Source organism: Plecotus auritus (genome assembly GCF_963455305.1).
Source record: "Plecotus auritus genome assembly, chromosome: X".
In the NCBI taxonomy this organism is placed as follows: Eukaryota; Metazoa; Chordata; class Mammalia; order Chiroptera; family Vespertilionidae; genus Plecotus; species Plecotus auritus.
In genome coordinates, this window is record NC_137784.1 from 77068129 (window position 1) to 77084410 (window position 16282).

Here is a 16282-nt window from a genome sequence, read left to right on the forward strand (position 1 = left end):
TTAGCATTCATAGACTGGTGTTTATATCAGTTCCTTGTCTGATTTTTATTTACTGATCTTCTGGTTGATACTTTTGTCTTATTTTTGTGTTCTGTTTTAAAATATAATAATTTTTTCCATCTGTAGAAGTTACCTGGGACCACCTCATCAGGGTCCACCCATGCACCATGTCCCTGGCCATGAAAGCCGTGGCCCGCCCCCACATGAGATGAGGGGAGGGCCATTAGCTGAGCCCAGACCTCTAATGGCAGAGCCAAGAGGACCCATGCTAGATCAGAGGGGTCCACCCTTGGATGGCAGAGGTAAGGGCAGACCACACCACAACACTGACTGGTAGTTGTGGGTTGATGATAAACCCAGCTGTCTTAGGCTCTAATCTTGGATAAAGTATGCTGGGGTGATAAGGTTGGCAGACATTTTTAAGTTTTATCTGCAAATCTGAGAAATTGGGGAGGAGAAAGCAGTCTCCTGTAGCTGAGGGGGAAATGTGGCTAGAGGAATTGATTTCTGTCTTTCTTAGGTTGTTGATTCTTGTTGCAGTAAAGGTGAATAGCTACACAGTGGTTTCCTTGGACCTTACTTTATAGGTGGAAGAGATCCCCGAGGCATGGACGCACGGGGTATGGAGGCACGAGCCATGGAGGCAAGAGGATTAGATGCCAGAGGATTGGAGGCTCGTGCAATGGAAGCACGTGCGATGGAGGCCCGTGCGATGGAGGCCCGTGTAATGGAAGTCAGAGGGATGGAGGCCAGAAGCATGGATCCAAGGGGCCCAGTGCCTGGCCCTAGAGGTCCTATACCTAGTGGAATCCAGGGTCCAAATCCAATTAACATTGGGGCAGTTGGCCCCCAGGGATCCAGGCAGGTATGTATGACACATTCCCTTCTAGCTTCTATGTGAAATCTTGATCTATTCTGGAACTGATTATTGAGCCTGATTATTACTGCTTTATTTGATTTGGGCTATTTCTCAGCTTGTTAGAAAGGGAAGATTAGAATCTCCCTTCCTGTAGTTTCTCTGTCCCTTAGGATAGTGATTTCTGATTAACAGTATTATAGTCCGAAAGAGAAACCTTGTCTCACAATTTCAGGAGCTTTTCCATTCAGAGCAGAGATAAAGAGTATATCTGGGACCTGGCCAGGTAGCTCAGTTGATTAGAACATTGTCCCAATAGGCCAAGGTTGAGGGTTTACTTTCCAGTCAGGGCACATACAAGAATCAACCAATGAATGTAAAGTAAGTGGAACAACAAATCTCCCTCTCTCTCCTTTCCTTCCCTCCCCCTCCCCGTCTCCTTCCCCCTCCCCCTCTCCCTCCCTGTCTCCCTTTCTAAAAATCTTTAAATAAAAAAAAAAATTTTAAGATCATATCTGTCAAATCTAGACATGGGTCATTTGAAAAACTTCTCCCAAACGATTCTAATGTACAACCCTGAGAGCCATTGCACTAGAGTATATGAAGAGTTCTTAGTGGTCATTTAGATAATCTTCAGTTTGCAGAAACCTGTTTTAATTTTCTTTCATTGCATAGCCTAAGTGAACAGTATGAAAGGCAGTTTACTAATGCTCAACTTAAAACCTGTGGAACTGAATTTTTTACCTCTGCTGTCTTTTTGTCTCTCTCCAGCTATGAGAGTATATATTTGTCTTTGATTGTCTGTGTGTTGTCATCTCCTCCCTCTTCACCCCAGTTGGTTGTGTGATGGTGTTTTTCTTCCCTGAGTTTTTATATGCTAGAACCTTCATCTCTCTCTAGCCCCTACCCCTTCTTTTTCCTATATGTGTCTTCCTCCTTTCTCTACATAGTTCTATATCTCTTTTCCCTTTCAATGCTTCTGTGCCTTCCTCCCCTCCTGTGTGAGTGTGTGTATGAGAGAGAGAGAGGGAGAGAGAGAAATGTCAGAGCTGAAATGGAACATGTCAATCATCCAGTTCTCTCATTTTGTAGGTTTGGAAACTGAAACCCAAGAATTCAGGTGACTTGTCTAAATTCACACAGCTAAAAAGTGGCAGAGCAAAGAATAGGATTCCCTATTTTTACCACTGTAACACTCTATCCTGTTACCTGCATGTTGTGTATGTGTATATATGTGTGTCTACCCCCCTCTTTAAAGTGAAATATGAGTGTGTTGTTTCTGCTCTGTGTAGAAGAAAACTGTAATCTGTTGTTTTTCAAGTTGTATTTTTTAAAAATATGTTCATGGACCTCGATGTTTATTGTGCCCTCTGAGGTCAGTAGCCTCATAATAAAAATGGTTTTATGTGTTCATTCAGTCATTCAATAAATATTTATTGAGCGCCTACTCTGTACCAAAGAGAACTATAGGTAATAAGGATATAGCAGTGAGAAAAAAAGAAATTCCTTATGGGCTTACATTCTAGTTGGGGAGACAGACAGCAAATAACTACATGATGTGTTAGATAATTCTGTCGATAATTCTGTGGAGAAAGACACTGAAAATAGTGGTTGGAAGACTATTTCTAGATGATGTCTTGCTCCTTTATCTCTGCTAGTGGTTGAAATCATTATTCTGTAATATTAAGCTTATATAGTTTCCATTAGTAGATTCTATAAAGCTAATTAGATCTTAGGTAAAGAAAATAAAAAATTTATGTTCTAACTTTTTAAAAAATGGTTTGAGTCAATGTGTACACGTATAATTAAATATATAAAATACATTCACTCATATATAATATACAATAAGAACCTCACTTCTTCCCCTGTACCTGTCTCCCCTGTGACCCCCATCTCCTATAGATAATTGCTTTTATTAGATTTTTAATGTATCTTTCTAGCGAATAATATATATTATTTTTTTCAAATATGAATATGCATATATATTTTTTCCTTTTGCTGTTCTGTGCCTTGTTTTTTACTTAACAGTATATCCTTAATTGAGCATTTAAAATCAGATTTTAAAATTACCTCCATTACACATAAGTTGGAAACTCATCAGTTAAAGGATTATTATTGCTAAAGGGATTATATAACTTCTCATCAAACCGGGACACATTTGAGAGTGAGAGTGCTGTTAGTATTTACTCTGACAGAAGCAAACCTAGATGTGTAGTCACCAATATTACTGTCTGCCTGGAATAGGTGCTCCTGGAAACTTTAAATGGCAATTAGTTAATGATTAGATCATATTACAGTACTTCAAATTAGTATTGACTGAAGCTTCAAAAAGGTTTTTCTTAGAGACGTTTCAGGTCCATAACAGATGATGAAAGTTCAGACCCATCTGCGGATTCAGTATAGATAAAGACCAGGAAGTGATAATATTTTAGCAAGCTGTATAAAGTCATACTAATGCTTCATCTCTCTAGTGTGTAGTGAGTTAATGTATGTAAATGAATGTTGTAGATAATAGAACTATTCTACCAAATTTTTAACTAGTCAAATGAAAAGTAACTTTATGTGTATTATGCTTCCTTCCTTTCTTAAACAAAATACAAAAACTTATTTTAATCATTTTGACTACTCAAGGTCACCATTAAATGTATCCATTATTGTACATGCTGCAATAGAAGGCAGAGTTATTTCCTGTTTGGTTTCTAGTTTCCTTCACCGTCAGGCTGTCACCTGGCTCCTCATATTGCTGTCATGGTATCTGCTCCTAACGGTCTATCCTCATTTCTTTTATGCTTGGCTGCTTCTAATCTGCTGGGGAAGCAGGTAACAAGTTTGTTAACAATTTATGTTTAATAAGAGTACCTAAGCTCTGGGTGAATGCCTGAATGTGAACATAACTTTAGCATAGGGATTTAACAGTTATTCTAGGTGCTCTGAGGCCTATTCCTGGGTTCTGGTAATCTTCAAAGATTGAACTCACCAAAGATCTTAAATATCAATAAGTATAACTGCACTTTGTACTTTTAATTTGGGTCAGTCATATTTCTTGGTATGCATTTAGCATCTGCTGCATATTCTCTCTGGAAAGTTACAAAAAAAAACCAAATGTTGGGCTAATATCAATCTTCTCCCCAGAGGCCTTCCCATCTCCTTTCTGCCTCTGCCATTAGGATCGTCTCTGCCTTACTTGTGGGATAGGGCCCTTTGGGATGAACAACCTATATCTGATTGAACTAGAGGTAGGCGGTATCCCTGTGAATGTAGCTTCCCCAGTGGACCAGCATCCATTATCTCTAAAATCTGTCAGCTTTCATTTCTGTTCCCACTAAACACTACTTTCCAGGATGCTCTGTTTTCTCTGTGCTTATGTGGCTGAATTTTGCTTGATTTGATGGTATCCAGTTGTGCTATGTCATATTTGTTGATGGTGGAGCTGTTGTAAGCAAATGTGTCTAACATGCTAATTGATCTCTGCCTAAACCCTGCCTCTGCCATTGCTAGCAGTAGGAAATGATCTTCAGAATCATTAATTTGCTTTTCTTACTCATATCCATACTCAGATCATATTTTTAAACATTGCTGTTACTGGATTCTGTCTGCCTATATGAGACATTCCAAAAATCTCTTTCCTCATCTCTCTTTGTGCACGTAGGTCCCAGTCATGCAGGGGGCAGGCATGCAAGGAGCCAATATCCAGGGTGGAGGCCAGCCTGGTGGCTTTAGTCCTGGCCAGAACCAAGTCACTCCACAGGACCATGAGAAGGTAAACAATGCTACCTGACTGCCTCCGTGTGCACAAATTCTTTTGACTCCTTTTTTTAGTTACCGTGTGCAAGTCCTAGATTTTCAGAGTCCCTTTGGAAGTGGTGTTTACTCTTGGAACTCTTTATGATCTTGTTAACCTGAAAATTTGTGGGCCAGTCCTAAAATCCTTAAATGGATGTATATAAATGACAGCTTATCTTACATTTCAGACTCATCTGCCAATAGCAGTTTTTTGTGCAGGCCAGATGGACCTGAAAATCCAGATCTCTTTCTTCTCCCCCTTTCTACCTTCTCCCTAAAAAACAGTAGCAGATTCCCTACAAGTATCTTTCTGTTTCTATATTCTTTTTTACCAAAGTGGGTGGTGTTTTGTGGGTTTTTTTAACTGCCATCATTAAAACTCACTACCTTTCTTTTTCTCTTCACAGGCTGCTTTGATCATGCAGGTTCTTCAACTGACTGCAGACCAGATTGCCATGCTGCCTCCTGAACAGAGGCAGAGTATCCTGATCTTAAAGGAACAAATACAGAAGTCCACTGGAGCACCTTGAAAGGTGAGCAGACTTACCTGGCCTGAGTCGGGCAAAATCCTTGTGCATTTGGGGTATATACTGCAACCCTAAGCAACAAGACTCTCCTGATCTCAAGATTCTCTGCAGCCTGCACTCCTCTTGGCAAGATTCTCTCCACCCTTCAGTAGGTCAGCCCCTATCAGGATAACAGAAAGCTACAGGGCATTTGTTCAGCTATTGAATTAATTGTTATCTTTTTTAACCTTTCTTTCCTAATGGCAAAAGTATCATGCAATCAATTTAACCAAATTAATCAAATACGGAAATATAAAAAATTCAGGATAAAAAGCTCTGCTTCCTTAATCTTGATTTCCAGGCATAACCTTTAAATATAGTTTGGTATATATCCTTCCAGAATCAGTAGTGTTATTTTATTCCAAACTGTCCCATCAAAATGGGAAAAATACAAAGCATTTCAGTAAAATGTATAAATTAGTTTCCAGTATTTATTTTATATTAAACTGGAGGCCCGGTGCACGAAATTCATGCACGGGAGGGTGGGGGGGGCGATCCCTCAGCCCAGCCTGCACCCTCTCCAATCTGGGATCCCTCTCACAATCCAGGACTGCTGGCTCCCAACTGCTCGCCTGCCTGCCTTCCTGATTGCCCCTAACTGCTTCTGCCTGCCAGCCTGATCACCCCCTAACCACTCCCCTGACAGCCTGATTGATGCCTAACTGCTCCCCTGCCAGCCTCTTTGCCCCTAACTGCCCTCCCCTGCAGGCCTGGTCACCCCTAACTGCCCTCCCCTGCTAGCCTGATCGCTCCCAACTGCCCTCCCTTGCAGGCCTGGTCCTTCCCAACTGCCCTCCCCTGCTGGCCATCTTGTGGTGGCCATCTTGTGTCCACATGGGGCAGCCATCTTGTGTGTTGGAGTGATGGTAAATTTGCATATTACTCTTTTATTAGGTAGGATATTTAGAGATTGAACTGTTACAGCACATAATTAAGGTAGTGAATGTCCACCATCACCATCAGTCCCTATACATTTGAGAGATGGCTGTACATTGCTGCCCTTATTTTTCTTGCTCATCAGTCAGGTAAAAGGGATCATAACTATGTGACCTAACTTGATTACATGTATTGGTGTTTCCTGTAAAAAAATTTTCCCCAACAACTTCTATTTCATAACTAATTCTGTTTTCTAAAAAGTTTAAAATTCACGTCCCAATATCAGCTGGGATATCACAGTTTGAATTTCTACTTTTTTACCCCCTTCATGTTATAATTTCCACCCATGTATCATCATATAATAGTGAACTCATTTACACTAATTAGCAGTCTTTGCTAAATACATTATATTTTAATCCATATTTATAATGTCATTAAAAAACATCTGGACTGGAAATAAACATCATATCTGTCATAGATGAATGGCTAGCTGGACTTTTGGTATGACCAATACTTTTTTTTTTTTAATTTTTATTTTACTTACTTTTTTTTTTTTTTTTTTTTTTTTGGTTAATCCTCATCCAAGACTAGTTTTCCATTGATTTTTAGAGTAGAAGGAAGAGAGAGAGAAAAAAACATCAATGTGAGTGAGAAACACACATCAATTGATTGCCTCCTGCATACGCCCCATTTGAGGCTGGGGATCAAACCTGCAATTCAGGTACATGCCCTTAACTGGGTATGGAACCAGTGACTGTTTGGTTCCAGAGATGACACTCTAAGCACTGAGCGCACACTGGCCAGGGTAGTACTTTAATTTTGTAGTTCACATACCCAGGACATTCTGGTGTTTTGTTTTGTTTTGTTTTGTTTTCAGTAAAAATATAGAGTATCTATTGTATTCAGAGGAACAGATAAAAAGAACTTCCTCTCTTTTACTTTTCCTAAGTTATTTATGCCAGAGAAGGCATTCCCTATAATGTGAGGAAATTATTATTTTGGGGTAATGGAGATAGATATGTTTCTGAAAATTCTTTCATTATGTATTCTTGCTTATGTGATATCTCAATTCAGAGCCTTGCACATAAACCACAGGACAATGTTTTTTGTTTGTTTTACCTTTTATTTTTAAACTAGAGGCCTGGTGCATGAAAATTCATGCACTCAGGGGTTCCCTCAGCCCGGCCTGCACCCTCTCGCAGTCCAGGAGCCCTCGGGGGATGTCCGACTGACGGCTTAGGCCTGCGGGAGGCGACCAGTGAGCAGATCAGGGGACAGCACCAGTGGCAAAGCAGCCAGCTCCCCCTCCATCACCCCTCCTCCACCAGTCACCGCCACCCACCGATCACCGCCCCCTCCCTCTGCCCACTGGCACATGCTTTGGCTGGCCTGGCACCACCTTCTCTCCAGCCCCTGCTGAACGGTCATTCCGCTGTTCGATCGATTTGCATATTGGGCTTTTATTATATAGGACTAGCGGCCTGTTGCACAAAATTTGTGCACGGAGGGGGCGGTTCCCTCAGCCCAGCCTGCACCCTCTCCAATCGGGGACCCCTGGCTCCTAACCGCTCACCTGCCTGCCAGCCTGGTTGCCCCCAACTGCCCTCTCCTCTGGCCTGATCTCGCCCCCAACTGCCCTCTCCTGTCAGCCTGATCTCGCCCCCAACTGCCCTCCCCTGCCAGCCTGGTTGCCCCCAACTGCCCTCTCCTCTGGCCTGATCTCACCCCCAACTGCCCTCCTCTACTGGCCAATTTGGTTGTAATTGGTCAGTTTCTATGCCAGTCAGTGTCAAAAGCTCCACCTCCTAGGCAGCTATTGGCTCCTCACAGTTGACCCAGATTTGCTTCTAATTGGTCAGTTTCTATGCCAGTCAGCGTCTCTGGGCCTATCAACAGGGCCTGATCAGAAAGGCAGGGCTGATCAGCAGCCCCGGTGGAGGCTTGAAGAGAAATGGAGGCAGGGCTGCTGGCCAGGCTCGGAGGGAAAGAGGCAAGTGCTGGTGAAAAGCTGCCTCAGACGCTACAGATCAGCCCCTTCTTCTCTCTTCAGGTCTCTTTCCCGGCCTGATTCAAAGTCCCCTCAGCATTCACTGCTGGGTCACCGGGCCTGCAGCTGCAGTAGTCAGTGCTGGGTCGCCATGGCGCGCTGACTTCCAGATGGTCAGCCTTTGGTCATGATCGGTCGTTAACACCCTGGCTCTTTATTATAGAGATAATTGTAAATTCACAGGAAGTTAGAAAAATAGTACCTTATGTATCCTTCCAGCTTTTTGGTCTGCAGTACAAAACCAAGAAGTCAGCATTGGCACATTACTGCTAACTACACTACAGACCTTACTCAATTTTACCATTTTTAAAAACCTATGTTGATTTGTGTGTATGTGCGTGTTGTGTGCATATAGCTCTATGCAATTTATTATTTTTGTCTTATTGCTTTAATTGTTAAATTTATTTTAAATATATAAAATTTAAACATATACAAAAGTAGGGAGACTAGAATAATAAACTTCCAGGTACCAGCTTCAACATGATCAAATCTTAGCCAATTGATCCCGTTTCCTCGTTTCCTTTACTCATGCTCCCCTGATACCTCAATCCAGGGAGACCACAGGTTATATATATTTTACTGAGATATAATTCACATACCATACAAATTACCTATTTAAAGCTTGTAATTCAATGGTTTTTAGTATAGTCATAGAATTGCAATCATTACCACAATCAATTTTAAGACTTTTCATCACCCCCAAAAAAAATTCCATACTCTTTAGTTATCACCCCCTGTACCCAGATATTTCTTCCCCCAGCTATAATCAACCACTAATCTATTTTTTGTTACTATAGATTTGCTTACTATGGACATTTCATATAAATGGAATCATACAATATGTTGTCTTTTATGACTGGCTTCTGTCATTTGTATAATGTTTCAAGGTTTATCCATCTTGTAGCACCTATCAGTACTTATTTTTATTGTCAGATGATAATCCATTGTATGGCTATACTACATTTTAATTAGTCATTCATCAGTTGATGGACATTGAGTTCTACTTTTTGGCTATTATGAATAATGCTACTAAGAACATTTGTGTATGAGAACATTCATGCACACGTGAGCATATGTTTTCATTTATCTTGGGTTTATACCTAGGAGAGGCATTTCTGAGTCATACAGGAACTCCACTTAACCTTCTGAGAAAATGCCAGATGGCTTTCCATAATGGTGTACCATTTTATATCCCACTAACAGTGTGCATAGGATTCCAATTTCTCCACATCTCCCCAAACACCTTTTATTATTTTTTTCAGTTTTTTTATTTCAAGAAGAATTTTAAATACAATAATGTTACATGCAATAAACATTAATATTTCAGGAAAAACTATCTTAAATATAATGTTATATGCAATAAACATTAATATCTCTAGAAAAACTATTGTAAATATGATAAGGTTACATGCAATAAACACCAAGAAAAGTGACCTTACATAAAATAATATTACATGCAATAAACATTAATATTTTAAGAATAAAAGGATTTTAAGTATAAATAATATTACCAAAACTGTACTAACATAGTATGATGTAAAAGTTGTAGGAAATATTAAAAATCTGCAAATAACAGGATTACTTCTAATATATTCTAGAATATTTTCTCCCCTCTGGCTCTTATTTTTGTTCATCAGTTTATGTTGTTCATTATATTCCACAAATGAGTGAGATCTTATGATATTTATCTTTCTCCAACTGGCATATTTCACTTAGCTTGATGCTTTTAGAGTCTACTTTGTTAGATGTGAGTATTGCTACTCCAGCTTTTTTTTCTTTTCTATTTGCATGGAAATATTTTTTCCATCCCTTCACTCTCATCCTGTGTGTATCTTTTGTTTTGAGGTGGGTTTCTTGTAGATAGTATATAGTTGGGTCATGTTTTTATATCTATTCAGCTACCCTACACCTTTTGATTGGATCATTTAATCCATTTACATTTAGGATTATTGTTGAGAGGTACTTATATATAGCCATTTTAATTCTGTATGGCTAGGTTTTTGTCTCTGTTTCTTCTTCTCAGCAATCCCTTACAGTGTTCCCTTTAGCATTTCTTGTAATGCTGGCTTTGTGGTGATGGACTCCTTTTGCCTTTTTTTTGTCTGGGAAGCTCTTTATTTGACTGTCTATTTTGAATGGTAGCCTTGCTGGATATAGTAATCTTGGTCTCAGATCCTTGCTTTCCATTACCTTGTGTACTTCATGCCATTCCCTTCTGGCCTGTAGAGTTTCTGATGATAAATCAGGTGTCAGCCTTATGGGAACTCCTTTGTAGGTAATAGTTTTCTTTTCTCTTGCTGGCTTTAAGATTCGTTGTCTTTAATTTTTGGAATTTTAATTATGATGTGTCTGGGTGTGGGTCTGTTTGGGTTCTTCTTGTTTGGGGTTCTCTGTGCTTCCTGAACTGGTGCCACTTTTTCCTTTACCAGGTTAGGTAAGTTTTCTACCATTATTTCTTCAAACACCTTCTCTATTCCTTTCTCCCTTTCTGCCTCTTCTGGCACACCTACTACTATTCTAATATTGTTACGTTTCACATTGTCCCACAGCTCCCTTAAGCTGTCCTCCTGTTTTTTAATTGTTTTTTTCTTTTTGGTTCTCTAAGTGATATTTTCAACTCTGTCTTCTAGCCGAGACCGGTTTGGCTCAGTGGATAGAGCGTCGGCCTGCGGACTGAAGGGTCCCGGGTTCGATTCCGGTCGGGGGCACGTGCCTTGGTTGCGGGCACATCCCCAGTGGGAGGTGTGCAGGAGGCGGCTGATCGATGTTTCTCTCTCATCGATGTTTCTGGCTCTCTGTCCCTCTCCCTTCCTCTCTGTGGAATATCAATAAAATATATTTAAAAAAATTCAACTCTGTCTTCTAATTCACTGATTCGATCCTCAGCTTCCCCTACTCTGCTGTGTATTCCTTCCAATGTGTTCTTTATTTGTGTTATGTCATTTTTTATCTCAGACTGTTTTTTTCATAGTTACTATATCTTTTTTTATAATGTTGAGTATTTTTAACATCATTACTCTGAACTCTGTTTCAGATAAATTTCTTATCGTTGCTTCATTTATCTCTTCTGGAGAATTCTCTAGTTCTTTCATTTGGGGGTTGTTTCTTTGTTTCTTCATTTTGGTTGTCTGTTTCAGTTTGTGACTATGTTTTAGGTAGATCCTCTACACCTCTCAATCTCTAGTGCAGGGCAGTGTTAAAGGCTGTTTCTGACTAATTGGATCAGGGAAAGACTCAAAGCCTGTAGAGACCTACTCTGTCTACAGACTAATAGGATTCCAGCTTGAATTGCCCCCAGGCAATCATCCTGAGGTGTGGAGAGAGTTTGTTTTTTTTCAACAGTGTGGGGCAGTTGTTTCTGCCTGGAGGCCAATTGTTATTTTTAATCTCTTAAGTGGTCTCAGGGCAAGGTGTTTCCAATAGGGTGTGTCAACTATCTTTCCCCCAGGGCAGTGGTCGGCAAACTCATTAGTCAACAGAGACAAATATCAACAGTACAACAATTGAAATTTCTTTTGAGAGCCGAAAACCGACTTCTGCGCATGGGCCACGAAGTTTCAATCACACTGTACGTGCGCGCCCGCACGTGGTATTTTGTGGAAGAGCCACACTCAAGGGGCCAAAAAGCCGCATGTGGCTCACAAGCCGCAGTTTGCCGACCACTGCCCCAGGGCAAGGCAAATGTCTATGTGTGAAAGATGTCCTCCACTGTGTGAGGGAATGATGCAGCCCAGGAAACTTGGGGTGTCTGCCTTCTGAGCTCTTTCCCCCGAGTCCCCAGTCCTGGGTTCTGCTCTCATAGCTCCAGTCCACTTCACTCTCCCTCTTCCAGAGCACAAGGTGTGTGGCTCCACAGGGAATTTTTGTGTGTTGGCCCTTCAAGAGGGTTCCCGAACTTCCAGCTGCCACTCCCTGGCAGATAGCACCCCACTGCTTTTTTTCACAGCTAGATGTTGTGTGGGTACCCTCCTCAGTTTGGTGCTCTCTGCTGGGGAGACCAGCTTCGGGATCAGATCCCAGAGTTCTCAGTGGCACCCCCCACAGCTGAGATATCTCTCCGGGACTTCAGTTGCTGTCTATGGGTGCCCGGCCAGCCCTTTTGCACCTCCGCCCCTCCTACCAGTCTGTATGCGGTCTCCTCCTTTGGTCCTTGGGTATCAGGGTTCTCTCTGTGAGTTTTCCATTAATTATTCAGGAAGCCTTTCCATATTTCAGTTGTAATTCCAGCTTGTTCCTGGGAGCATGTCCATGCAGCATCCTTCTAATCTGCCACCATTTTTAATCTTTCTCTGTGCAATTTACACAGGCAAGGTTTTAATGTTTATTTGCTGGTATCTGTGCATGCTGTAGCCAAAGTATTGGCTCTCCTTCCATTGTGTACCTCACTACCTGTGATCCATCTCTGCTATCACTGACACGCTTATATACCATTGCCATTAGAACACCGTTTCTCAACCACAGGTAATTTTGCCACCTACAGGACATTTTGAAATGTCTGGAGACATTTTTGGTTGTCACAGATTTAGAGGGATGATGCTATTGGCATTCACTGATAGAAACCAGAGTTGCTTCTAAACATCCTGTAATGTGTAGGACATCTCGCCATAACAAAGACTTATATGGCCCCTAATGTCAGTAGTGCTGAAGTTGAGAAGCCCTGCTGTAAAGGATGATTACTTTTGAGAGGCAGGAGGCAGACACCTTAGGAATCTGCCCCTGATGTTTTGCTCTTGTGCATAGTCTCCCTCCCCAACTTTTTAATTTTTTTTCCTGGTGTTTGGAGAAGAGAACTTTGTCTCCAATTCTAATGGATTTCTCCCAACTTTTCCTTACAGGTTTTCAAAAATACCTGGCAACAAATATGGAAAATAATTCCATAACTTTGTTGAAATGTTGCAAAAAGATGACTTCTACATCCTAACCCTTGAATGACTCAAATTGGTGCCAGGTGGAGGATTCCCATCACCTCTCTCAGAACAAAACTAGATCATTCTGTTGTCTTAGTTTGTATATTTTCTGTGACTTGAAATAAACTTTGAGCACAGTTTTAGTATACTGCAAATTGATACACATGAACTTTTTGCTTTAAAAAGCTGAATACCAAGGGTGAAACCTTAGATGTATTTTCTACCCTTACTGCAATATTGTACTTCAATGTTATATTGCCATAGCTCTGTTTTTCTTCTTAAGTTAACCATTTATTCTTCTTTATTCTATTTGAGAATTTCTCTGAAACAAAGTTTTCCGAAACTTAGTTTCTACTTAGTCTACTTCCTGTGGGAATAATAAGATTTGCCCTTTGAGAACTTGCTAGAACTTCTGAGTCTACAGGAAGAAAATAACATGTGCTTAGAGATATAATATGATTAAAAGGCCAACAAAGCAGAGAGCCTAGCAGAGTAGTGTATTTAGTTTATAAAAATCCAAGTATCAAAATGCATTTTTTGTCAATAGTAGGTCTATTCACATGCATAGTTCAGCATTAAGACAAAAATGTATTAGCCACTGGTTCTAGTGTGTCAACACACAAGACTGTGGACATTTCCTTGTCTGTTCTAAAACCCTTCAGTCTAGGTAGTCAACCGTAAAAGTTACAAAATCCACTAATTTTTCACATGTTCAAGATAAAATAAAAACTGAACAGCAATCAAATGCACAAAATGTATTTCATCCTACCTTTTAGATAGTCACTAACCTATAGGCCTACCCTGTAACCAGATTTATTCTGGGAAATTAAAACCGAAAATCTTAAAACTTTTACATTCCTATTTATTTTAAGAGGACCAAATGTAGAGTGCAAGCAGATAGATATGGTTGTCTCCCCTGCCTGCTTCCTTGCAGATGGATATGAACATAAGTAGTGCCCTAGCTCTGACTTATGGCTCTTTCAGCCTACTGTTCCTTCTCTCATAGTAGCATTAAGGAGGAACATGATTTTTCTCCATCAGGCCAGCCTCAAGAGGTTATGAGGTGCCTTAATAATTAGTAAAGTTCCACTGGAACTACTCGAGCCTATTTATATTCTCAGAACCCTACCCCCAGATTAGGATTATGGTCAAATGAATTAAAGCCTGCAATAGGCTTAGAGAATGTAATAGCATATTGCTTATATATCAAGCAAAAAAATGCAAAGATAATCAACTTTATGAGAGACATTGAAATTGAGGGATTTTCTACTCTGATATATAAACATTTACTACAAGAGTTTGCTGAATAAGATACTTCCTATTACAACCTAAGAAGAAAAACTTGCTCAAAACAGCTTAGGGGATTTCTAGGTGTCATGCACAGCCCCAAATTGGGCTTGGATGTTGATTATATGTAGGACTTATTATTATCATTACCTTTTCTGCCTACTTTCATGAATATTCTAGACCAGCGGTCACCAACCTTTCGGACCTCATGGACCACCAGTGGTCTGCGGACCACCGGTTGGTGACCGCTATTAGACCTTGATATGTTGATTTTTAGCAGCAGTCATATCTTGGAAGTGTCAGTACAATTTAGACATTGAGATCAAGAGTAAAGCCTCTCATTGGGACCTCATAAGATATTCAAGGAATACTAAGGTTCCAAACCAAACTCATTGATGAAAACCAAATTATCATTTGGTCAGCAGCTGTCTAATAACAACCATATTGTCAAGGTTCCATTGTGCATGTTTCTAAAGCCTTATTAAATTTAAACGGCTGAAATCCAGGAAATTGGCAACAGTAAGGGTACCCCAATCTATTCCTATAGAAACATCCATTAGTACTTTTTACTAATGTCCAATTAATACATAAAACATAATTCACTACCCTGAGTTCTGGACTTACCTTTATTTTGTTCAGACTAGTGACTGAAAAATCGGTCTTACTAATACTTCAAGTTATAAGTTATACAGGTTTCTGGATAATTAGAAACAATCATTTATTCATTTTTGGTCACTTAAAAGAAGAAAAAGAAATAGGTGCTATAATGCTAATTCAGTAGAAACAGTCTTTTAAATCTGATGGATTGAATTGTCTTTGGGCACAATGAAGTGTGGGGTTTTTCCCTCTTTTAAGGGCCCTGGTCTTTCCTTCTACTGATTCACTGTGACTACTAACATCCCAGAGCCAGGAGGATGGAAGAAATAAAAAGCATTTTGACAGGAGAAAAAAAGGCATTTGGCTTATGTCATGGGAATGATTCCCTAATGAGTAAGTATGTGGAGCAAAAAAAAATGTTATCAAAATTCTAAATTATCTTTTCTTAAAACTAGAGATTAATAAACCCCCGTAATAAAAATGGCGATAAAGAGCCCCTGTTGACTAAATTGTCCTAAGGTCAAATTCAAGTTTTTGCAATTATTTCCAACAGAGCAATGCAAGCTAATGACTCTAGCTGACTCTCAGTTATACAATTTCAGTTATGATTAGCATACTTTCAAGAATTTCTTTCCCAAATGGAGAGCCCAGATAAAGTAACAAAAGATATATTCATTAAGCAAAGAAAAAAATCCTTTTTTTTTTGACAAACAAAAATAAGTATAGCATAATAGCTGTTCACACTGGTTAAGACCATGTTTAAAAATAACAGTAAGAATGTTCATAATGTATATAGAAATGGGGTTCTTGGTAATTTTATGTTTTATTTATGCTTATTGTGTTTTGTCATTAACTCTTAAATAAAATTTTATTTTAAAAAAGCACCCTACTTCGAATTTTTTTTTTATGGTGGGAGTGAGGGGAGAATATGACCCAAAGTCCAGGTGAAAGTAACACTTGCAATCAACAAAATCACCTGGGGTTAAATTGTCATCCACCTCTGCTATCAGGCCTTGCTATAGTCATAGCATTCTAAAATCATTTATGGCTATTTTCTGAAGAAAGGCTCCATGGACTTTGCAATTATTGTGACTTCTGAAGTTCTTAGTTTCCTTTTAAAAAATTATCTTTATTAAAAGTATTACAAAAGTTTCCTTCTCCCATTGACCTCTTCCACTGTGTTTCTGCCCCCCCACCAACCCCACCCTCAGGCCTTCATAGTACTATTGTCTGTGTCCAAGGACAATGCATGTAAGTTCTTCGGTTAATCTCTTAACCACCTCCTTCCCTCTGAGATTTGTCAGTCTTTTTGATGCTTCCATGCCTCTAGATCTATTTTGTTTGTCAGTTTATTTTATTCATT

The 16282-nt window shown here is 39.8% G+C and overlaps 1 protein-coding gene across 4 annotated transcripts in view; it reads left to right on the forward strand.

Moving 5' to 3' along the window:
• The window catches only part of CSTF2 (cleavage stimulation factor subunit 2), a 32227-nt gene extending 16424 nt beyond the window's left edge, over positions 1–15803 (forward strand). For 2 of the 4 annotated variants that reach the window (XM_080652007.1, XM_080652009.1), the window contains 5 exons: positions 127–302; positions 588–865; positions 4506–4616; positions 5047–5172; positions 12964–15803. In XM_080652007.1, coding sequence (XP_080508133.1) covers positions 127–302; positions 588–865; positions 4506–4616; positions 5047–5169 — 688 coding nt within the window. In that variant the 3' untranslated portion in view covers positions 5170–5172; positions 12964–15803. Of the gene's footprint in view, positions 1–126; positions 303–587; positions 866–1948; positions 2269–4505; positions 4617–5046; positions 5173–12963 lie in introns of those variants that run through there. The other 2 variants (XM_080652008.1, XM_080652010.1) reach the window with 1 other exon arrangement.
• Positions 15804–16282: the final 479 nt, after the last annotated feature.